The sequence below is a fragment of the Topomyia yanbarensis genome, chromosome 3 (genome assembly GCF_030247195.1).
Source record: "Topomyia yanbarensis strain Yona2022 chromosome 3, ASM3024719v1, whole genome shotgun sequence".
Lineage (NCBI taxonomy): Eukaryota > Metazoa > Arthropoda > Insecta > Diptera > Culicidae > Topomyia > Topomyia yanbarensis.
Genome location: NC_080672.1, coordinates 371,120,234 through 371,146,824, shown reverse-complemented (window position 1 = coordinate 371,146,824; position 26,591 = coordinate 371,120,234). Strand labels below are relative to the sequence as shown.

The following is a 26,591-nucleotide window of genomic DNA, read 5'->3' as shown; positions in this document are numbered from 1 at the left end:
AGGTAAATTGTTGCCTTACTTTCGAAATCGTAAAACAAAATTACTTTCGGGTTGTCTAGTCTAGACTAGTCTACACCTACACAGTCAATACATGTAGAGGTCCTGGAAAATTGCAGACGCTCGCCTACATTCATTAAAGCGGCCAGGCCAACTATGCAGCGTACAAAATGAAGATGATTCAAAATTATACGGCAATCAAATTATTTATTTAATCAGCGAATTATTTTGAACGTTGAATAAAATGGAATAAACGTGGAATACCGTACCGACCATTTCAATTTGATGGGGGTTTGATAAATCGTTGAATGTGGCTTGGCTAAGAGGGATTAATATCACTCCTTTAGTCATTTCCTGGGTAAGCTAGATCGTTACGTAACATGTTTTTACAGAATAAAAAAAAATCAAAGAATTTATTGCGTAATAAGGGAGGGGGTATAGAGAAATTTGTGACAATTTGTTACATTGGGGAAGAGGAAAGTCAATTTTAAGCAATTTTTGGGTTACGTAATTTAAGAATGGTCCCTTATGTACATACGCCTTAAAAATTACATACATCATGACTAAACTCCTGAAATTGTGAACATGAATCACATTAATTTCCGCGAAAAAAACGAGTGAATTCATGAATAAGGTGTTACGATAACATACACAGGAATTACAAAAATCGTAACTACCCTCCTGAAATCATGCACATCGTTCAATTCTTGACCCTTTATATCGATTTAGGTTAATTAAAATTAGTGCCTCCTCAAATCATGAATTATAAACATTAAAAATACTATTCATATTCAGGTTACAACCATAGTAAACTTTCCAAATATTCAAGTGAAATGCAATATATTTTTGGTGTGGACGAATTTAGCGGAAACAAACATTTTCATGAATGCGAGGTTTATTATTCATGACTTCGGGAGCTAGGTCACGATTTTAGGAAACGGCTATTTTTTCATAAATTCATGAACAGTTTTTTCCGTATGGAAATAACAAATCATCCTTCAATCCTGGAAATTTAAAGTTGCTCATTGATTGATACCTATGCCGGTCAGTCCCGAACGTAGATAGCAGCAGGAAAGGGATGGAATGTAATTCTGACACTTGTTATTAGCTAGAGTGTCACGGGAACAGAAGGATTGCTAGTAGCGATAGGGATTTGATTTCAAAAAATTTGGTGAAATTCGTGCGCCGTGCTAGATTTTAGGTGTCTCTGGGCATCCGATCACCAGGTGAATTATTAAGTGAATAAAAATACGTTTAAGGAAGATTGTAACGGCGAATAGCAGGACATAAGACAAACCATCAAAAGGAAAAAATCATCAAATAATCTTAGCAAAATAGTGGATAGTAAACAAACTAAAAAAATATCGATTATATTTGCGACGACAATATGCAATAATTTTGAGCGGCCCAATTAATGGAGCACATTGATGCGACCTCTCGACCAAAGTAGGCACCCCTTAGTTCGAGAGGTCGTATTGATGTGCTCCGATTTGGATGAAAATTTCAGCGTTTGTTTGTGCATGTGCTTCGGTCAAATATTAAATTCTTACTTCGAGGGAAAATAGGGGTAAACGGGTATTGAAAGTTGGTCCGAAGAAATAGGTCGAACTTTTAAAATCTATCTAACTTTGGTTTAACATGATGGAATCTAAATCTGTTTAGTTTTTCTGAATGAGCTTTGAGAAGGATTGAATATAGGGTATACTTTTTCGTTTTGTAATCGATACATTGATAAGCATTCATTATATACCTTGAAAAAATGACAATTTTAAAAACGTTATAGCCCTGTGCAACATCTTTATTCAGGGTAGGTTTGTATGGATGAATTTTAGAGTAAACTTAGGACTATAAGCTTGTGGTAATAACTTTCTGAAATATAAATGGCTGTTCGGCCATCTATGGGAGCTGTCCATAAATGTCAGCTTCTTTCTGCGAACAGCCTAGATAAGCCGTGTAGTGTCGGTAGTGGTTGTTTCAACCGGCTAAGAATTACACAACGGACTACCTGTTCCGGTGGTAATACCAAACAGGGAACCCCAATTCCATAGTGTCATGCGACCCGTGCTATGGGTAAAATTGTTGAGGGGGTTTAAAATATTCTCAATGGCGAACGGAGCCTGGGAAGAGCCGGGCGAACTCCCCAGTAACTGGCTGTGGTCCACTAGGAGGTTGATAACTCTATTATCTTTCTCCGGACAAAACCAGCCTAGAGGCCGCGTGGCATCCGGCGGGTTTGAAGTATGTCAGTTATGGAAATAACTGTCAAATTCATTCGCAAAGGTGGCCGCGTCACTTATGAGGAGGCAAAGAGCTTTAGACCGATCAGTCTGACCTCCTTCCTTCTCAAATCAGTGGAACGTTTAATCGACCACTACATTCGGGATGGTAGCTTGGGCGAGCACCCGCTGCATGCAATGCAACATGCATATCAGCGGGGGAAGTCTACTACCACCCTGTTACACAATGTTGTCTACAACATCGAAAAAGCTTTTTCACAAAAGCAATCAAGTTTAGGAGTTTTTCTCGATATTGAAGGTGCTTTTGACAACGTGTCTTTCGAATTCATTTTGGAAGCAGCACGAGATCATGGAGTACCTTCATATATCACGAACTGGATACACGCAATGCTTAGCAACCGACATCTGTGCTCATCGTTAAGACAAGTAGAGATGAGGAAACTGAGTGTCTGCGGATGTCCTCAAGGTGGTGTGCTGTCACCACTTCTATGGAACCTTGTCGCCGATAGCTTGTTGAGAAAACTAAATGAGCTTGGGTTTCCGACGTATGGTTTCGCCGATGATTATATAATGATCACCGGTATTTGCATTAACACACTTTTTGATTTGATGCAACAAGCCTTATGTGTTGTTGAGCGGTGGTGTCTTCATGTTGGACTATCAGTTAATCCAAATAAAACCTCAATGGTGCTTTTCACGCTACGAAGGATTACAACCGGAGCTCGTCCATTGCAGTTTTTTGACGCTGAAATTATTGTCGAAGATCAAGTTAAGTACGTTGGGATAATTCTCGACTCAAAACTTAATTGGACAGCTCACATCGATTTCAGGATCAAGAAAGCTTGCATGGCCTTTGGGCAATGTAGACGGGCTTTCGGCAAATCTTGGGGACTCAAACCCAAGTACATTCAGTGGATCTACACAACAATTGTTAGACAAATACTGGCATACGGGTGCCTTGTTTGCTGGCAGAAGGGAGAAGTCATGACAATCCAATCAAAGTTAAACCATCTTCAGATGATGGTCTTGATGGCGATGACTGGTGCGTTCTCGACAACACCTACTGCTGCTCTTGAGGCACTCTTGAACATAAAACCACTACATGTGTTTCTGAAACAAGAAGCACTTTCTTGTGCATACCGTCTTAAGGTTACTGGGCTCTGGAACAGTAACCCAATAGATCGTGTAACTAGCCACACAAGACTGTGGCCCCAAATGGTTACTTGGGATGAATATACACTTGCTCCCAGTGACCTTACACTCACATGTAGTTTTTCTTCTAAAACTTTCAATGTGAGAATTCCTCTTCGTGAGGAATGGCTGTCTGGCTGGATGGAGCGACAACTTGAAGAATACGTAGTTTGTTACACGGACGGTTCTTTGTTGGAGGGCCGAGCCGGTGATGGTATCTATTGTCATGAGATGAGATTAAACCAATCTCATTCGCTTGGTAGATACTGTACCGTATTCCAAGCAGAAATCTTTGCGATTCTGTGTGGCGTACAATCCGCACTTCAACAGGGAATTTGCGGTAAAAGAATCTATTTTTGCTCTGACAGTCAGGCTGCCCTGAAAGCACTTAGTTCGGCAGATTCGAGATCGAAATTAGTAATCGCATGTCGAACTCAAATCGAAGAACTTAGCATTTCAAATGCTATCTACCTTCTATGGGTACCCGGTCATTCCGGTATTACTGGAAATGAATGGGCGGGCGAATTGGCTAGAGCTGGCGTTGCGACTGACAGTTCTACCACTGTCAATAAGTTGGATAAAGCACAAGATTCGCTCTTGGGCTGCATTCGAACATGCCAACCATTGGCGTAGCTTGCAAACTTGCGTTCAAACAAAGGCTTTTCTGCCGGATGTGAGTCCGAAAATGTCAAGAAATTTGTTGCATTTTTCCAAGCACAACTGCAGTATTCTGGTCAGGGCACTGACTGGACATTGCAAACTCAATTATCACATGGCTACTATTCAGCGCGCCGAGTATTATTCATGTGATCTTTGTGAATCCGATTACGGAACATCATATCATTTGATATGCAATTGCCCTGTATTAATGCAATTGCGCATCCGGTTTATTGGTTCTCCATACATAGATGAACCTATGTACAGAGAGCTGAAATTTAAGGATATGCTTTTGTTCCTAACCCAGTGTGGTAAAGAGCTATAGTTTTTAGCCGTATTTGAATGACAATATCTCTTCGGGGGTGTTGTCGTTCTGTTATCTCAATATCCCCTCGGGGGTGTTGATATATCCGCTCACTGTTTGAGTAGAGGTTCTAAATCCCTCCGGGGGATGGAAGTGTTATTCCTGCTGTTGTAGCACCTGCAGATCGTTCAGCATCACTCCGGGGGTGCAGAATGCTCTGTTTTAATTGTTCTGTGTCGTTGTTTTCTTTACCCCTAACCTTACCACTTCCCCAATCCTTCCCATCAGGAAAATGATGAAAAGACAATTCTTGGCAAGGCACAAATCTCCGATCAACATGGGGAACGTGCCATTTGAGCCAGACGCTACTGATTCCTGATTCCTGAACATCTTTATTCAGGGTAGGTTTATATGGATGAATTTTAGAGTAAACTTAGGACTATAAGCTTGTGGTAATAACTTTCTGAAATATAACATTTTTTCAGAATCTTTGTGTTCACAATTATATTTTTACACGAGCATCCTTTCCAACCAATTTTTCATTCAAAATTCTGTCATTTTCAGCTTTTTCTGACATTTCTACCTCAATTTGATGCATTGTAATCATATATTGTACGGAAAATCTAGGGTGTAGAACGAAAAGCTTCTCTTCAAAAAAAACGCATTAGTGCGCGTAGTCTGGAGCGATTTGTAATAAATAAAGAACAAAATTTTGACCGGTGACAAAATTTTGAAAAACTGGCCCTTGACTGCACTGAAAATTTCTATTTTGTATGACAGGTATACTAGCAACTTCAAGCAAGCTTCATTTGTTATTATTCTAATTACTAGAAATAGAAGCAAACAATATGGATGAGATGAATGATGAGAATTTACTAACTTAAATAAAAATAAATAAAAGTCTAAAAAGGTGCAGCAGGAAATGAAGAGAACTCTCTTAAAACGACCCTGGCGAACAGGCATTACGCTGCTCCCGGCGATGGCGAATGTTCGCAGCACATCATGGAAAGTTTAAGAGCTGTAAGCGAATTACCTCTGATTTTTCGGAAGGGCTCTGGATGGCTATTGAAGCTCTATAAATAATTAATGCGATAGCCTTATATTCGGCAGGCGGTGATGGTGGTTGAACTTGACTTACTTACTTTCGGTGGTAGAGCGGATGAACGGAATAATACAGTAATTTTAAGCATTTAACGCTTGGGATATGTTCGAATGCAGCATACAAACTTGGGTCGTACAAGAAGTAAATTTAACCCTCCGGAAGTTGCGCTTATGGCCCACTGAACGAGCAGCCGCTGGTGTTCTAAGACGAATTCGCTAGATTTTCAAAGCACGCGACTGCCTGGAAGATTAAAGAAGGGTTTGCTATCTTTTTGGACGCATTGACTCAAATGCTTGTATGAAAAGAGGTATTCAAATTTTCGTTATAGACATGAATATTTCAGATTTTTCCCGCCAATTTTGTTATCATGCTGGTTCTTAGAAACGAAGTAATGAAATTGATATCAATTTAAACGCAATCAATTGAAGGTCGAGTTATCAATGAAATAGGGTGATACCCCTACTAATGAGACGACCAATCCATCCTACTATTTAAATTTGTAGTGAATATACCTTTTTCGATTGCCGTATTCCAAACAATAATTGATTCAAAAAATAAAATGATTCGAACACAAGCCGTTTCTTCCTTAGCATTAACACTTACCTGTATAAATAACCACGATGTGAACAGCGACAAACTACTGTACTGCCCGTTGAATCGGTAATGGTACGCATAAAACGAGAAGTGGTACAAGTAGAAGAATCTGAAAAAGAAAAAATGCGTTACTACTTTGACTAAACCGTTCAATAGAATTAGGCGTGCTTTTTGGTTAATTGATTGAAAAAGAGAGACCCTTTAGCGTACTGCTAAATAACTTTCAATTCAACCGAATTCGACCGAACCAGTCGTACACCATCCGATCCCAACTTATAAAATTTAGCCGAACCTCTTTGCAACTATCTAAGTCCAATAACAACAACACAATACTGTTTTATCCTTTCGCTGGAATTTATCACTTTACGAGCGAACTGAAAACGTATAGCGGGCAATGCAGAAATTGATAGATTCTAATCGAACCGATTCGTGTTTACCGTACATATAGTGAGAAACGGCTGCACCCTCACGTGAACATTCATTTTCCATGCGACCGTAAATAAGACAAATTTGAATTTATAGCTTGGTTGATTGCAAACACTAAAACCGGTGAGAAGATGAGTCGGTGCGAGTGAACGAGTGCGATGACAAAGTAGTGAAATTCTGCTAGGATTTGCTAGTGCTTTCACCAGGTCCTCACGGGGTGTGCGATTCAACCGCTGAATATGAAACAATTGCATCTAGTCCGGGCTTTGTATGTGTGTAATAAAACATGCTTTATATAATGATTAGAAGTAGTATTTCTCCATGCTATACAGCATCGCACAACCACCAGCCTGCAACGGTTGAGTAAATTTTCGAACGAACTTTTTGTTTGAAACTTTTATAGTGGAAATGGAAAACATCGTCGAAATTGTTGCGGGGGTGTTACAAGAATGCGGTAAGGCGAGAAACTCCAGGAATTGTACAAACATCTTAAACTGGCGGCTGTCTGGGTTTTTTAAGATTGGTACATAATAAAATTTCCGAAGTGATTAAAATTAAGCAATCTGTTGCCAAATCTGTTATTAAGTAAACAGGACCGAGCATATTTGATTTCGACAAAATTGGATACATAGATACGACGACAAAGATAATGTACTTTTCACCGGTTCACAGCAGGTTTTTTCGCCAATACCGTGCGATAAATTATTCACGCGAAAACAGTAAAGCGTAGAACAATAATGTCTTCTGGGCTGTTTAATGATGACCCAAGACTTCACTTTGGTGCAACAGTTTTTTAAAGTATGAAAAATATGGATTAAGTTTTAAGGAATGCTGAAAAGCTTGCTTTAGCGAATATCTTTATCGAAAACCACGATTCTCTGTTTATAACACATTCGAAGTTATAGACCGTTGTTTGTGAACAACCGCTTAAAAACTTTTTTAACATAACTTCTTAAATATCGTAGATAGTGTATCAGTATGTTTCAGAAAGTTATTTGTCTTGCCAAGATACATATCTTTCCAACAGAGATCATCGGTCTATCTCTGGCGAATCAGTTTTTGGGTATTTTATGATAAAATTAGCGAAAGTTCTAATAGTAATGACTTCTGAACGGTTAAAAAACGGGCAGCCAGTCTAGTTGCAATTGGTGCTAAGCGACTGAGGAATTCCACGAAGATCCGTCCGAAAATCTTTAAAATCGTGACCGACCATCTTAGATTCCAATGAAACTTTACACGTTTCACTGTCATGCAAGACTAAATATTTTCCACAGGTAATAAGATTATTTTGACTCAAGAGCAACTTTTCAAAAGGGCGTAAACGTTTCTACGTGTATGAATTTCAAAAAATTTTTGTTCGATTACTGTATTTTATACAGCAAACTATCTGAGAACGAGTTACAGGGAATGAATACTTCTGTCCGACAAAAAATATACACTGAAAAAAATGTTGTCATTTTTCAAAAAAACTAAAATTTATGATAAAAATTTAAATTGCGAAAAAACCCATTTTTTAAAACTTTTTATATTTTGTTACCGAAAACCTAAAGAGAAAAGAAACATTTTGAATGTGATTGCATGATGGAGAAAAAATCGGTAAATTTTTTTTCCTAACAATAACTTCGTACATGTTTTTAAATTTCATACTAATTGACATACAAAATTGTAATTTTATTACAGAATATAATTCTAAGCACCATTTAAAATCAAAATGCATTTAACAAAAATCTTCCAAAATGCGATAGTTTTCGAGATATTTGAAATTTTGCTCCTTCAAAAACAATTAATTCGTGTAATTATGCTCTTTTTAAAAGTTATTCGCGTTACCCCATCAAAAAATGTCAAAAAATTAATGTTTATCGTTTTAAAGACGTAAAAGCAACTTTTTTTAGTGTATTTGGATCCTGGAGAAGCTTTCAATAAAACAGTTTTCCTAACAACAACTTTTGAATTTTTTTTATAATTCTTACTATTTGCAGTCAAAAATACAATTTTCCTTTTGAATATGATTCTAAACGTCATTTTAAATCGAAATGCTCTTAACAAAAAGTTTCTAAAATGTTGTAGTTCTCGAGATATTTTAACTTTTGTTTTAACAACACAATTATTTTGTTTTATACGACCTTTTCATAAGTTAGTCGCGTTTCTCCATCAACAATAATAGGTTTTTCAAAAGGCCCGTAAACTTTCCTGCAACTTTCTCTTTGACATCAAGGCGATATTGTGAAAGATTTTAAAGTTACATGAAAACAACCAACATATGATTCAGCTATATAGTTTAATCAACAGACCCTATGGTTGAAATATATTTTGGTTGCTTTCATGTAACTTTCAAATGGTTTACAATATCGCCTTGATGTCAAAGAGAAAGTTGCACGAAAGTTTACGGGCCTTTTGAAAAACCTATTATTGTTGATGGAGAAACGCGACTAACTTATGAAAAGTTCGTAATAAAACAAAATAATTGTGTTGTTAAAACAAAAGTTAAAATATCTCGAGAACTACTACATTTTAGAAAATTTTTGTTAAGAGCATTTCGATTTAAAATGGCGTTTAGAATCATATTCAAAAAGAAAATTGTATTTTTGACTGCAAATACTAAGAATTATAAAAAACTGTCAAAAGTTGCTGTTAGGAAAACTTTTTTATTGAAAGCTTCTCCGTGATCCAAATACACTAAAAATGTTGCTTTTACGTCTTTAAAACGATAAACATTAAATTTTTGACATTTTTTGATGGGGTAACGTGAATAACTTTTAAAAAGAGCATAATTACACGAATTAATTGTTTTTGAAGTAGCAAAATTTCAAATATCTCGAAAACTATCGCATTTTGGAAGATTTTTGTTAAATGTATTTTGATTTTAAATGGTGCTTAGAATTATATTCTGTAATAAAATTACAATTTTGTATGTCAATTAGTATGAAATTTAAAAATATGTACGAAGTTATTGTTAGAAAAACTTTTTTACCGATTTTTTCTCCATCATGCAATCACAATCAAAATGTTTCTTTTCTCTTTAGATTTTTGGTAACAAAATATAAAAAATTTAAAAAAATGGGTTTTTTCGCAATTTAAATTTTTATCATAAATTTTTGGTTTTTTGAAAAATGACACAACATTTTTTTCAGTGTATATTTTTTGTCGGACAGAAGTATTCATTCCCTGTAACTTGTTCTGATGTTCTGTTGATAGTATTGCTGTATAAAATACAGTAATCGAACAATTTTTTTTTTGAAATTTGTAGAAACGTTTACGCCCTTTTGAAAAATTACTCTTGTATCAAAATAGTCCAATTGCCAGAGAATATCATGGAGATTCATACAGCGAACACACCTGCAATGTTTCGTTCGAATCGACGATGGTCATATTTTGCGGTCGGCCGGTTTCTCATGGAATCCCTCAACTCTATAAACACAATGAATTTCAATTCTCGGTCGCTGTCTCCAGTAAAGTTATGTGATTTGAAAAAAAAACTGTTGTTTTTTTTAAAAAAAAAGTCCAATAACTTCGAACATACTCGAGATATAAAAAAACTATGCAGTAATGAAAATTTTGTATTTTAACGATTGGTATAAACTTACAGAATATATGAAACTCGTAGGAGAAATATTTGAAAAGACATTCTAACAAAATATATTGGGGGGTATTACAACGTCCTTTATCTTCTTAAGTATTTAAAGAAGAAATAAAGCATATATAGCAAAAATATTCGCGAAAGCAATCTCCAGAACTTTGCCAAAGACTGTAACTCATTTCATCTACAAAAAAAAATTTGAAGAATTTCCCCTTTAGGCGGATTAATCACCAAACTGATAGCAAAAAATGACAGACAATTTTTTGATAAGTATTTTGAAGACACTATTGACGTAAACCAAGCCGTTTGAACGTAAATAAATAATCACTATTTGAAACTTTATTTTTCAAAAATTGCCAAATTTCATCGAAACTACACGAGTTAAGCGAAGGATGTGACATATAAAGTTGTACATTTTGGTCAGGATGATATTTGAAAAGCTATTATAATTAAATGACCCTTAAGGGGTCATTCACGATCAACAAGCAATAATGTTGAAGGTATTAATGATAAGAACTTCGTGCCTTCAGTAAAGTTGTTGACCAAAACTTGCTCTACAACATTACCGAAGGCATAATATAAACTGTTAAACTTGCAAGAAAATATCTCACTTTTAGGGACATTCATCATTAAAATTACAATATTATATGGAAGGGCTTATAATGTCAACAAATTTCTGCCATTGACCCAAATTTGTAGACGTATCTTTTATATTATTATAATGAAATCATATCTGAGAAGAAGCTTATTTTATAATAAATAAAAAAATATAAGAAAATCTGAAGAATGTTAGAGTGATAGGGAAGCAAACTAGGGATCGACAAAGATGGAACAACACTGGACTTGGTCTCCCATAGATGTGGAACGTAAAGAGTCTTCCATAGATATGAAACGTGAATCGAAAATGGTCGATCGCGATTTTTAACATATTAGGATCAACATTGGGTGAAATTGCACATGTTTGTTTGAATTAACTAGAAACACCCTAAATAATAAAATGTAAGTTTAGGAATTTACATTTCGACTTCATCTCATCAGTATCGTGGTAGACCGACTTAGCCGCCAGATGAACGCTGTATCCAAAAAAATGGACACCCGACTTGTGAACAGCGATGCCACATTGTCGCATACTTCGCAGATTGCAGACTGACTGGTTCTCATTTCCTGCCAGACTACTTGAGAATAACAATTGATCCAGCCAAGCGAGGATTTCGCCTGAGAATCACCATTGTGGGCCACGACCATCTTTACCCCAACTTGGGATATGGAAAACGAAGCATCGATGTGGTACTTACTTAACGGAAGACCCCGACTCAGTGATAATCCAATGAGTACCGTAAACCGGGGTGACTTTGATCATCGGGCTGACATTGATCACTCGGAACTTTTTTCGTAGATTTATTTTACCAGAATAGTCTACCGAATTATTTAAATTTAAATTGAGTTTTACTACAAACTGATAAGATAGTGATTTGTTATACGTTTTGAGTATATTAATCGGTTTTTGGGTACAAAAACTACAAAAACCGAAATTTTACTTTACCTTATTTTTACGAAGCTTCATAAAGTATCTATTTTTATACTACCAATTATGAGATGATTTTAGCAAGAGCAGTAAATTCCAAGCGAGTTTTTATTTTTCTTTAGAGTGCCAAGTTAATTTTTAAGAGTTTCCTAATTTTAAAAACATTTTTTTTTGTGAAACTAGTTGGCAATTATTTCAGTTTATTTCAAGGTAAAATTAAAATATATATTATGACATAAATTTATATTGACATGTCTAAGAATTTTCCAGATAGATACCCATGGATCACTTAATATTTGACTCAGAATTTAGTGTTCCTTCCTAGACTAATCTTGAGCATTGTACACCGCAAAGCGCTACAAACATAAGATGTCTCTCCGCTTAGTCTGCCGCTAAAGTTTTATGGTTGGATGAGCCGTATGACGTAATCAGATCTTTTAGAAAGCCATAATGAAGCATTATATCAATCGGTTATTTTCACTGAATCGCACGCTGCCTCGAAATACACAAATGGTTTGTGAGTCGATTAGTCATATTTCCGGAATTTATCCTAAATCTATCGCAAGGTAAACTGTTATGCACCGTTAAGTAATTCAACCAATGGGCGCACTCTGGTAAACAGAACAGGATACCCGATCAGAAGCATATAACAACACTATTTCAAAACTACATCTCGCGATTTTACTTCTTGTAATTTTCTTTACTTTAACTAACAACGAGGCCATATTATAATTTACATATTGCATTCTAATCGGGTACTCACACGGGATATTGAGGATCGTTATTTTTAGATATTTATTACACTCGAGCTTATGGCTCTTCTCGTAGCTAATAGCTGAGTCCATTCAACCACTCCGAAAGTATCTTTCTTCGTCCATCCAGATCATCCCGATCATGCAATGGGTTGCTTCGTACAGCCGGTCACTCCGAATTTTTAGGAGTTCGAACGGGATTCAGCTATTGCCAACGGCCTAACTGTTTTAAGCTCATACTATGTTGCGTTTCGGCTTCGCCTCATCAGAAACCGACACTAACACATTGTCGGAATAGATTAGCGCCGGCTTGACGCAAATCCCTTAAAACTAAACACATTATGTGTTTCAATCAAACGACTGATCAAACGTGATGTCCCGTTCGAGCAGAAGTTCTGTTTATGCCGATGAGACACAAGTGAAGCCGAAACTTGTCTTGGCTTAGCAGGCCTATGCGAAAGCACTATGCTATATTTCACCCTAAGGAGGAAAATTTGGTAAAAACCAAAATTTCTAACTAGGGTGAAAATTTGTTGGTAAAAACCAGTCTTTGTACATATTTTCACCCTAGTGAGAAATTTTGGTTTTTACCAAATTTTCCTCCTTAGGGTGAAATATAGCATAGTGTTTTAAGCTCTCGGATAGCCTTTCATTCTTTGTCAATTCTTATTGGTTAATTTTTTACATTTTAACGACATTCAATTACCTAGAGATTACTGGGTAGATAAAGTTATGAAAGTTAGAGCCATAGTACTCAAGTGAGAGCAAGAATGTGAAGTAAACAGATCGGAAAACTAGAAGTGGCAGGGTCATTAGCACAGGCTTAATATCGTACGGGCTTAATCTTTGTCTTCTGTTAATAAGGGTCGAGCTTAGGCAGTATAACTACGAATCACCCGAGTTCACTAACATGTGTCCTGGTAACGATAGACGTGTCCATCTTTACCGTGGCAACCGACTTATTGGTAATATCATTATTTTTATTCTTATTGGGTGTATTTCCGCTAAGCAGATTTTTTAACCATGGTTCAAAATTTAAAAACTGTAGACGAAATATATTATTTCCCCCTTGAAGATGGCGCTATACAATACCGAAACGTCGGATGAATAAACATATATTTATATGCTTATCCGAAATAAACCCAATAAATCGAACTCTAAAAGACAACTATTTATTATATAATTCGTTTATTGGAAATGTCTCAATGCGTGGTCTTAACGGAGCCGTGTGTCTTTTATACATTTAAAACAAATAAATAAAAACAAAATATTCTAATACGTTACCATTAAATGCAGGGCGCGCAATTTACCATTGCGTGCGCCTATTTTTCCCGTAGCCGTGGACCCTTTTGGCGTTATCTGACAACAACTCAGAGTCATTCAGTCTGCTTCCTTAATCCTTGCTATAGTCCGTACTATCAATACTAGAAGATCGCGGTCGATTGATTTGATAAGTATCTTCGATTTACTGATTACGCCGTAAAGTCTTCCTCTCTGTAGTTTGCATCTTGCTTGGCGGTGCTGTTTATTGCCGTACTGGATATAGTTGTTGATTTTTTCATATAGAATTATGGTTTAGTTGTCGTTGCTGATTGGACAATTATCTGTGTTTTAGCCTCAGCGTTGAAGCCTGGATGATTGTGTTAGTTGTTTCTGACGTTTTGGCCTTTCTCCTATAGAAAGGCTAAGCAATTAATCTGAAAACTGGGTTATTAACCGAGGTCCGAAGGGCTGAGTTCTTACACCATTCGACTCAGTTCATCGAGTTCGGCAAATGTCTGTGTATGTGCGTATGTATGTGTATGTGACCATCAATTGCGCATCGGTTACTCGGAGATGACCAAACCGATTTTATCAAACTTATCTCAAAAGAAAAGGTGCAACGTTCCCATAGGCTGCTATTGAATTTAATTTAATTCTGCCTTCCGGTTCCGGAGTTACGGGTTGAAGAGTGCGGTCACGCATAAAATTCCCATTAAATTTGGAATCAGAATGATTTCCAAGACTCAAAACTTCGTAAAATGTGTTCCAAGTTGCTTGGAACTAGCTTCAGCTCACTGATGCCCCATCAAACCCATATTGACTTTGAACACCTTCCGCGGAACCGGAAGCTTAGGGAAAGTGGCTAAGTTCCCGAATTAAATTCACTTCTGCTTCACAGCAATGTCTTATCCGATTTTCACCAATTTTGTTTCAAATGAAAGCTGCATCCCCATTGATTGCGACCAAATTTCATTTGAATCGAAGTACTGGTTCCGGAGTTATGAGTAAGACATCACTGAAAAAAGAACCTAATCACTAAATCTATTTTTTTTGGACTGAGATGCATTTTCTGACACTTAAAAATGGGTGTAACTAGCGGATCCGGTTGAGGGTAACTCTCTCCACTCACATAAGACCATCTTTAACCCTTAAATGCATACTGTTGCCATTTGGCAACATACCGAATTCTGTGATATAAAGCTTCAACAAGAGGTAAATAACGTATCCGTACCGAAAAATGAGTACCAATAAAAATGAATTTTATGCATTTAAGGGTTAACATCATACAAAATAGCTGCTGGAAAAACTATCGGCTTAGCTAAATGGTATGTTTGAAAAAGTGGCTGTGATTTTTTGTCACACTACCACACAGTGCTGGGGTACGCAACACAACTGCGCAATGAAAAAACCACAGCCACTTTTTCAAAAGCACCATTCAGAAAAACAGATGGTTTTTCCAGCAGCTATTTTGCATGATTTGAATCGTGATGATCTAATAAATCGACTGCTATTCCGCTTTTAGAGTCTTGAAAAGGTTTAAATGAATGATCTGGTGGCAAAGCTGAACACAATGTTTCCTACTCATACTACCAAGCGTTTAATTCTAACACATGCTCAAAATAGGTAACTTGAGCCTTAAACTGCATTCTCACACACCCACTCCGTCTCCCTGAATAAGGGAGTAAGGTTGGGAATTACATTCCCCTCGCATCCTCCCTCACTCACATACTCTCATACATTAACCCTTACACCTCACCCCACATACCAAAATAAATTAGCATGAAGACAAAATTTAACCAACGCTGATTAAGCTAAATAAATATTCTACCTTTTTGGTGCAAGTGATTCAGCGCCGACATCATGTCAGTCGAGCGCCTGTATGTAGGTGTCCACCGTTATATCAATTTTACATACATTTAAACAAAGCCAGTCATGGAATCACTGTCTGGATAAATGAGAAAATCACAATAGCATCACTAGGTGGATCAGTGCAAGTTTTTTCTTGTGAGTTTTCTCTCACAGTTTTCCATAGTGTACAGATTGATCACAGGACTGACACATGGCAGTTTGTTGGTCATATGTGCACAGTGTGGTCCGTGCATAGGTAGTGCCATGTGCCAGGGTCCGAAGTTAAGAATAGTGCATTTTAGCAGCATTCTAACCACCCGAATCTCACTGGGAATGCAGGCGAATAATTTCCTACAAGCGTCGTATTTAATGAAGACAACTTTGCCGTATTGCAACATGCGGATTTTGTTACCAAATCTACCACCAAGAGACAAATCATGTAGTCTTACGTCGACTGCACCGTCCTCCGTAGAGATGGGGATCTTGACCTAACGTTACCATTTTCGCCATGTGTTTTGCTGTAAATAAATTGATCTAACGAGAAACGAGCTTTGGACATGTTGAAGCTGAATGAGATTAACATCATATCTGACATCTCATATTTTCTATTTCAAAAAGCGCACGGACTGGCCAATTCCACAGGTGTTGATGCGGAACATGATCCGATTTTGACAGTTGACCTTCGGCAGCTTTACGGGAAACACAAAGAACCCAACTAACAAGTGCGAATTTTGACGAATTTTCATGTATACTCTGACTAATATTTGTTCCTGACTCACGTTTAATTCATATCCAAAAATGTTCCAGTCCATTTCCAACTACCAAAGACAATGGTCACGGTTTACTTAGTGTGCTTTTTGCTTCTGCCCGAGCCAGCGTGAAGCAAACGACAAAACAGTTACTTTTATTTCGTGTATATTATCTCAAGAACAAAGCGAACCAGCTTTCGGAAATCACCTCTATCCAGTTTGAACATATCAGGCAGTCAGTGCTGATAACGCTCGACAAATTGTCCTCGGCGAAAAGATTTAATTTTCATAACAACTTAACATAACAACACTACGTCGTAGTGTGTGACAACGCTAAAATCAAGATGCTCCTAAAATTCTGTTGCATTTCAAAGAAGTGAAATCCATTATGAAAGACACATGGAGAAACTACTTCCTAGGTATTTGGTGTTAAGGTGGTGGGAATATTTTTCGCCACAGCACAAAAAAAACCCTATTTTGTGGCGTTATACTATCTCGGGGAATACACTTGAAAGGGTGACCTTGGTGTACAACTGGATTCTAAATTGTCGTTCGAAGGTCACTTTTTTCACATCACTGCAAAAGCCAACTGAAACCTTGGCATAGCTACCATGGCACAATCCGATAGATTTGCCACCTTAACTTGATCGCTGTCGTTTACTTGACGTGGACACTAGAGTGACAAGAAAAAAATGACCCCCATCGGCCCACCCCTTTGTCGATTCCTAGTTCCACCAGGAGTACTTGCACCAAATTTGAAGCAAATCGGACAAGTTAAGCTACCGGACCAACGTGCCTGCAATTTGTATGGGATTTTTCGACAATTTATATGGAGAAAACCCACTAACTCGCATTTTCACCGCTAGGTGACACTGTATGCATCGTATTATCACTAAAAGTGAAAATAAGATAGATAATTTAATTGTCTCCAACTTTGCCGAAGACTGCTAGTCAATCCGACTTTGTTAAAAGAAGTTATTAAACTTTTAGCGATGTGATGTCTGAGTCAGTTTTGCATGGGGCCTAGCAGTGCATGGCTGTGTATCAGTACTCGATTCCTACGAACTATTCATTTTTGTGAAATAACTGTTAGATTTAGCTCAATAGTATCTTCAGAAGAATTGTAGTACGAGTTATCTTTTGGTTAGAAAATTTTAGTTCCACATGTTACCGCATAGAGGACGCCAATACTAACTTTTCAACGGAGAGAGAGAAATTAGGTGTCTTCTACAAAGTTGTAAAACCGGCATTTTGTAATAATTCTCCTGAATATTTTGGTATTCTGTCTCTCTTTTATAAAAAGTTAGTGTTGGCGCTCTCTATGCGTTCACATGTGGAACTAAAATTTTCCAATCAAAACATAACTCGAATTATGTACCACAATTCTTCTGAACATACTATTGAGCTAAACCTAAAAATTATTTCGCAAAATGAATAGTTCGTGGGAATCGAGCACTGATACACAGCCATGCACTGCTAGGCCCCATGCAAAACTGACTCAGACATCACTTCGCTAAAAGTTTAATAACTTCTTTTAACAAAGTCGGATTGACGGGCAGTCTTCGGCAAAGTTGTAGACAATTAAATTATCTATCTTATTTTCACTTATAGTGATAATACGATGCATACAGTGTCACCTAGCGGCGAAAATGCGAGTTAGTGTGTTTTCTCCATATAAATTGTAGAAAAACCCCATACAAATTGCAGGCACGTTGCTCCGGTAGCTAACCTTGTCCGATTTGCTTCAAATTTGGTGCAAGTACTCCTGGTGGAACTAGGAATCGACAAAGGGGTGTGCCGATTGAGTTTTCAAAAATTCATTATTTTTCTGGGCAGTCTAGTGGACACCCTTGCAAAAACGTAAAATACATCTAGAGCCATTTTTGTAGGAAAAGTTCAAACTGGTAAAGATGATGCCCCTAACATACTCTCGTGGATATCTCTCTAGGAGTTTAAAATTGTGGAGGTTTTTAAGACTTTCAACGTAATGATTATGGACAAAACGAAGACATAAGGGCGATATTTTCAATAGTGTGTGGCATTTTATTTCTCTGTATCATGTGATTTTTTTTAGAAATAGGCTTAAACGGTTAACTTAGTGCATAAGATGTGATGTAGATAATTATTTGAATTTGTTGAATGTTGATTAAGTTCAACCCAATGCAATGAAATGTAATGTGGAGTTTTGTTTAATGTGGGTATGTGTAAAGATAATGGAGTTTTTATGAGCACTTGGATGGTGTTCCAATTACGAACATGGAATGGGCTTTTCCTCATTCTATGTTTCAAGCAGACTATGTAGATCAGATGAGAAACAATAAAAAATAAATAAATAAATCTCTACAGTCAATGCCAAGCTGAGCGCACGAGGTCTGTTCAACACCTATTAAAACTCGTTTAATTTTTATTTTCTAGATCATATAAAGATATAAAAGACCCACGACTCCGTTAAGCTAACGCTTCACAAATAAACGAAATATAGAAAAGCGCAGGGCACAAAACTTGAAGTTCGCTTCAATTCAAAAAAAAAATCAAACAAAGGATCTATAAATCAATCAAAGGTTCATTAGCTAAAATAAAGTTTCTGGAAAGACGTTTCATAAAGCAGAGACTACGCTACCGACTTGTATTTTCGATCGCTCACATGTATTTATCGTTCGACATATTTTTGCAGATTCTTCATTTTAAAAGTTATGTTTGATTACGACGTCCCAATAAAAAGTATATCCATGGCAACATACTTCACAAGTACGCTGGAGATAAATCCGTAGATTTGTGTGGATAAATTTAATTTTCGTTGATCTTATGTACTGATCCGTAGATCTGTAGAAAACCTTCAAATCCGAAGATCTGACTTCGCTGCTTGTGTTCACGTCCAAAGCACTAGTCACTAGTGATGTCCCGCTAGTACAAAAGTTAACTGCTTGCTAATGAAACGCACAGCGCGATCAACCTCATTATTTCTCATTAGCTTAATCAAAGCTCCTTTTCTTGCCGGACATCACGCAGGACAAATCGTGTTTACATTTTCAGAGCTACTGTCAATCCGGCACTATCTTAGTCCTGTCACTAAGTTAGTGTCAGATTCTGATGAGACGAAGTCGAAACGTAAATTCTATAACTAATGTAGGTCAAAATCGGTTAAGCCGAATCCTTGATCTGTAGGATGAAAATATAGCATATACACCTTATCTATTAGAAGTTTCATTCATTGAGTTTAAATGTACATTATTAAAGATAATTTTCCGTTTTTTATGGATGATTGGCAAAATACCCGAACCGCATTCGCTTCGTGATTTTTCCCATTTTACTTATCCACTCCGTTTCGCGTAATGGTTGAAAAACTTCCTTTGGCTACAATCCGTTCCAAATCCGCATGCAAACACGTGAACTGGAAACACCCAAGTTGGCAGCGAATCGGTTACGATTGGTTTGAATCTGCCACTTCATTGTGGTTTATTTCTCACGTTCGCTGGTGTGGCTTATTTTTATATCTCTCAAACGACTGATGTATTTCCACGTATAGGTAGTTTCTGGAGTAGGTCGAGTGTTTTTTGTCATCTGTCCGAATCTTAAGTTGGTTACCAAATTGCTACCATTTAGCAGAACCACTCTGCTTCGAAGACCCAACTAGATGCACCAAGTATGTTATAGGTTATGAACATCCCCCTTCTTCGCCCATAGTTATCTGATGCCATAAAGATCTTTCATATCTACCTACTGAGTCCTATTGAGAATCGAGTTCGCCTACATATGGGGATGGCTCGACAACAAAAAAAACAACTCCGCCGTAGAATAAATCTCCGACCATTCGGTCGCAGGCACGGCATCGTAAAAAAGCAAGAGCTTATTCATAAGCGCTTCTTGATGTTTTCTCCGATAGCACCGTTAGTGGAAGGACAATACACAAACGGTAGAAATAATTCCTAGGCTTTGCAACCAGTAAGTGCAGATCGGTAGTTGAACGGAGAAAACCCCGGAGAAATGATAAAAAATATGTGTATACATTTCCATTATTTGTCTGGAAGTATGAAAAACTCACAGACATAAATGGTAAACAATGGAGTTGCCGCACACACACACGTACGGTCTTCTCCGGCGCGGCGTGAGCTCCAATTTGATCCTTTCTGCTGGAAATACTCATCTCTCTATCAGTGCTATTTGAGGGTGAGTGAGTGAAAATCACGGACCAACTAGGGGGAACTGCTGGAATTCAAAGGAAGCGGGGGGAAGCTGAACTGGACATTGGTCGACACAATCAAACCGGAAACATCGGATTCATCGGTTCGTTTGGTGAATATGGTAACATTGTTCCAATTCTGCTCTGGCCTTGTACTGTGTGGGCAAACATATGGACGATGGATGAAAACAAACGAATTTTTATTGTTAGGGTCGAAGTGCATGCAACAACACACCGGGACGACCCAATCAACTCTCCGGAGCGGTGGTAATGGAAGGAGGTCACATTCGCCGCGTACATTTGCTCTCGGTGCGTGTTTTTATCGGAATGAAATACCGGGCCGAAAACTAGTGGCTCGGATGGTGCTGATGGACTCTCGGTAGGCACGAAATGGAATGTGTACTCTTTTTTATTCGAAGTTGTGCAGTGTGGATAATTGGAATTTGGAGCGGAACACAAGCAGTTGTTTTTTTTTTGGGAAGTTTTAGGGTATCGGAAGCTGTGGACTGTGTCGATCGAGGTATTTGTGAACGGAATCAGGTAAACTAGCAGGATTATTCTGTAAACTACTTGAACGAGAGGTTTGAGGGGATTTGATTGAACAACCTATCATTGATAAGAAAGATTAGGAATAACTTGAAATATACACACCTCTTCGCAACCTTTTTATCAAATCAATCCTGATTTGATAATTATCGCTTTTGTTGCCCTTAAGAGGGCAGAAATGTTGCTTAAAACCTTCTTAGTTATACGCCAATCCCATTCGTCTTTCGTTTCCCGAAGATCACGATTATACCAAACAAAGAATACCCAAAATGAACAACTCAAAATCTCAAAATCGCGGAAAGCAGTCGGTTTGCTCGTTCCACTGTATTGCTTGAAACAATAATTCAGATCGTATAGGCAATACACCCGCGAACTACTGTATTAAATTGAAATTGTCATTGCTTACAAAACATGTAGATTAACCTCGTCAGTCGGCTGCCCAGAGTTTAAAATTGCTATCGAACTTTGTCGCTTTTGTAGCCAAGACCACAGAAAGAACTAAGACTGGAACGCAAGGTTATACGCAATACGACTTTTTTTAATCCAAATAAAAAAAATTCAATCAGGAACGTATTTAGAATCATACCTTGCCCAGCTCCTAACTCTAATTATCTTCTTTATTGCAAAAATGTAGTCTCCCGAAACTGACGGCTGTTTTTATGACATAGAGCAGTGGGCCAATATTGACAAATAAGCCAAAATCCAGCAAACGTTTGTGTTCGTTTAAATTTTTTTGCCTAGATACCACGTTCTTATGCGACGCTGACAATTCTTCACCGCTGAGAAAAAGGATCTCCAAGCGAATTGAAAATCAGTACGCAGAACCAAACAATAGTTTATTGATGTTCTGTCTCTGTAGATGGAAAAGACTTACTGGCTCCGTTAAGCTGTCTCACTCAGTTCTGCCCGATAATTGTCCGCACAGCAGTAATCAGAAAATTTTAAAATTTAGCTAATCTTGCTTTGCTGATTTGTTGCACATTTTTTTCCGAGCTCAGTAAATAATCGTCGGGGGTGGGCGTAGCGTAGTTAGTAAAATGATTACCTTGTACGCAGCGCACCTGGGTTCGAGTCCCGACCCCGCACATAGGGTTAGAGATTTTTCTAGCCCGAAGAGGCTAGAAACCTCTATAATCGAAATAAAAAAAATATTCGTCACTTTAACTTAGATAAAAATTACCAGGTTGTTTTCTTAGTGCAGGGTTGCAAATTATTCAACGAAATATGCCAAAATATACGAAAATATGTCCGCATCGTTTTAAGAAACGATAGCAATGGATTTAAGTGAGCTGTGTTCGGTTTTCGACGTCGTAAAGGGCGAACACGAAATTATTGCGACACCGAAAATGTCATGCCAATTTTCTTATAATGTTTAAAGTCAATCCAAAATTTTAGGGTAGTTTTATACATATATTTACTTCAAAAATCAAAAGAAAATTTAATCGATGGAGCCTTGAGTGTAAAATTGAACGCATTTTCGCTTGATGCCCTCCATCAAAGTCTTTACAGTGTCATCCGGTACCAGTTTCTCAGTTTTTTTTCCATTTTCTTAACATGTCCTTCTCGTCTTTGACTGTCTTCTTGCTCTTCCGAAGTTCCCGCTTCATCATTGCCCAGTACTGCTCCACCGGGCGCAGCTCCGGACAGTTTGGCGGATTCATGTCCTTTGGAACAAAATGGACAGAATTGGCCTCATACCACTCCAGGACACTTTTAGAATAGTGGCATGATGCCAAATCTGGCCAAAATAGCGGAGCTTCGTCGTGCTGCTGCAAGAACGGCAAAAGGCGCTTCTCGAAGCACTCAGATTTGTAGATCTCGCCATTTACATGTCACGAATGGCTCACTCCTCAGTCCGCAAGAGCAGATGGCCTGCCAAATGAGATATTTGGAGGCGAACTTCGACATTTTCTTCTTCTTAAATTTGTCGTCCACATAGAACTTGCTCTTGCCGGTGAAAAACTCCAACCCCGGAATTTGCTTAAAATCGGCTTTTATATACGTTTCGTCGTCCATCACACAGCAGCCATATTTTGTCAGCATCTTCTCGTAGAGCTTCCGTGCCCGAGTTTTAGCCGTCGATTGTTGCCGCTCATCGCGGTTTGGGAAGTTCTGTACCTTGTATGTATGTAGTCCAGCTCTCTTCTTTGCATTCTGGACGTAGCTCTGCGACATGCCGATCTTTTTAGCCAAATCACGGCTTGGAACGTTGGGATTTGCTTTAATCATCCGCTTCACCTTTCCCTCCGTCTTTTTGTTCTCCGGTCCCGGTTTTCTTCCAGCTCCTTTGCCGTGGGCCAACGTCAACCGCTCCTGGAACCGCTTCAATACTCTGGAGACGGTTGAATGGTGAATGTTCAACATTTTTCCCAACTGCCGGTGCGACAGGTCAGGAAATTCCAGAATTTGTTCTCTCGACTCGCGTTGGTTCACCTCCATTTTCGTTGAATCGAAAAACACGACTTCGAGTTTGACAGCATGTAAACAATACACATCTATGAGAAAGTGTGCAAAATTTGGTTGATTTTTACCCAATGGTCAAAAAGTTATGCCCTGTTGAATGTGTCGCAATAATTTCGTGTTCGCCCTTTATTTGTAATCTCTGCAATAGATGTTTCCCAAACCATATTTACTACTGGTTTTTTGAATAGTTTTTAGCGAGATCAAATCCACACAGAGGAAGCTTATAGCAGAATAACCACATGTACAGATTTTTCTGTAATTTCCTAGATTTATTTAACATTTTTTGAGTAACAAATTCTTTTTCAAAGATGACACGTTTTTTGAATTTTTATGATAATTTCACAGATTTTTTGGAAATATTTCGATTTCTTCAAGGATATTGTGGAAATTTAACTCAGATTTTCAAAGATTTTTTTCTATTATAGGGTTCACAGATGGTTAATTTTGTTTGCGCAAAAACAAAGATTTCAATGTGGCATGCCTGGTTTATAGTCGTTCTACCAATGAGAACCTAAATAACATATTTTAATTTATTTGAAAGATAACATCAACGAATTGAATTAAAAAATAAATAAATAAAATAAAACAAAGAAGCAATTATTAGAAAAAAGCACTGAAGTAAAAGGAAAAGATGACATAACACTGTCTGATAAATAATGGAAATAAGAATAATAGAAACATGCCAAAAATAATTAAAAGTCAAAATAATTTAAAGAGAAAAACATTAAAATAATGCAAAATAAATAAAAGGTGGAATAAAAGGTTGAAAACATGAAAAAATAAATGGAAAATTAAATAAACAAAGTAGATCAAAAATACACTATGCGTTACTTCTTCTTAGTGAAGAACAATTTTGGTTATAACAAATTTTTATCCATTAAAGAGAAAGTTGTTTCAAACCGTTTTTGCACGTGAAGAAAACAAACCTGCGTTTCGACTTCGCGTCATCAGAATCCGATACCAACTTAGTGACAGGACTAAGCTCGCGTCGGATTGACGCTAGCTCCAAAAATTGCAAACGCAATTCGTATTCCTGATCAAAACCCTAGTCAAGCGTGATGTTCCGCAAGAAAAGGAGCTCTGGTGGCTGTGCGAGGCATTCCATACTCCACAAACACACATTTGCTGTACTATCGGCCATTCTAAACCTACTCAACCGATTTCTTTTACACATTCTATATAAAAAATACCTAACCCTTTCGTCGAGTTTTTGAAATAAATTTTCAATTAAGGGGCTTTTTTACTCATTTTAACCATTTCATGCTCAACTTTTTTCTAATCCATGTAGGGTTTCAAAACTATTTTTCCTTGAAAACGGTGGGGTCAAGAGATAGGAAAAGCCTTTTTTCATGAAGATAAGTGCTTCTCCCGCAGTGCTAGAAGCAGCTCAATTTTTACCTTCCAATGCTCAATACAATTCTCCTAAAACATTTATAACAGTCCAATTGCGTGGAAAACGTAGCCAAAGACAGTCTAAATTAATAAGTTTTATCAGTTTTCAATAATATTGCAACATAACGAAGATATATGAAAATTTCATTTTCCGTCGTTAAAGTAAACTGTCCCTGGCAACAACGCTCCATCGGTATCCAATCAGACTAATTGTAATAACTTCCGTTCTAGAGCTGATCCTTGTAACTGTTAAAACTCAAATTAAAGGCAATAGTCACATTTATTAGCCCTTTTTGCGAACAATTCTTGCCTCAATTAAAAGTTAAAGGAGTTTAAAAACTTTGTTGTCCACAAACAACATGGGCATGAACAGGTTGAATAAAACTTATTATTTTTCACGAAACATTCTGTCTTTTTATAAGTAAACTCCCCCTTAAATGAAAAATTATCTCGAAAACTCAACGTAGGGGTTAGGTATTTTTAGCATAGAATGTGCATACAAAGTTTGAAAGAAATCGGTTATGTAGTTTGTGAATGGCAGATAACACCGCAAATCATGTTTTTCCAGAGGTATTCTACGAAAAGCTTCGTCACCGAGTCGCTGGTCGATACTTTTGCATAGAAAAATTGCAGTTTGTTTCACGCAAACTTCTAAAAAAATTCGCAAAGAAGTGTTTTTTTTTTCCACGCTGAAACCTTTACCCTCCCCCCCCCCACCTTAAAACGCTCACTTAGTCACCGGATTTCGAGATCGCGAGCATAGGTGTGCGTGGATGATCGCGAAGGGCTTGAGCGTTTGTATGTCAACGTGTATGTTAGCGCATATGCTACTTCGCGTGCATAAATTCAATTTAATAACCGTGTGGCCATTCGCATATTCCTCTGTATTCTTGCATGCGGATCGTGAATCTGATGCTTAATATCTAGTGTATGGAACAGATGCTAGAAAAGAGTCAGTATGCCCATATTACTAGAGTTCCCGTTTATATCGCCAGGGAACGTCATATTGAGCGTCATTTTTTATTTTGTCATTGGTCTAATCGAAGGCATGGACGTAGGATGTGACGACCGAAGGAAGAGATTTCCGGATATGACCGATAAATTATCGTGCGAACGTGGGCGTTTGTACATTCCCGCTTGAGACCGCATTTATAAGTTTATTAGTGATAAAACATTCACTTCACCGGGTTGTTTCATGCTTGCGAGACTGCTGGCTTTGGTGTAAGTGGATGATCGCTAAGATCTTGAAGGGGGGGGGCGTGTCAGGTGTAAAGTGCTCAAACCGAAAGTAATTTTGTTTCACGATTTTGAAGGCAAGGAAACGGTAGACCTCTTGTTTAATGAAAAGGTTTATTTATACATTCATCTTCAGTCACGCAGAGCCGCACATACGAGCGTTCCAAGAAAAGACGTCCAAAACATTTCCAAATTTGATAAAATTATCCAAGACAATAAATTCTATAAGATTTTTAAACCCTTCATGGCCATGTGAACAACAACGTTTTTAAACAGCTATAACTTTTGATTGAGGCAAGATTTGCTCACAAAAACAAGTAAAGCTAATAAATGTGATTATTACCTTTCATTTGAGTATTAACAGTTACAAGGATCAACTCTAGAACTGAAGTTATTGCAATTAGTCTGATTGGATTCCGATGGATCAGTGCTGCCAGGGACAGTTTACGTTGACGACGGAAAAAGAATTTTTCATATATCATCGTTATGTTGCAATATTATTGAAAATTGATAAAACTTATCAATTTGGACTCTCTTTGGCCACGTTTTCCA

General features: G+C 37.5%; 1 protein-coding gene across 1 annotated transcript in view; it reads right to left on the bottom strand.

The window, feature by feature from the left end:
- Positions 1-26,591, bottom strand: part of LOC131693616 (membralin) — a 288,379-nt gene that overhangs the window by 27,949 nt on the left and 233,839 nt on the right. Inside the window, exon 10 of the mRNA XM_058981562.1 lies at positions 6,092-6,191. Coding sequence (XP_058837545.1) covers positions 6,092-6,191 — 100 coding nt within the window. The remainder of the gene's footprint in view (positions 1-6,091; positions 6,192-26,591) is intronic.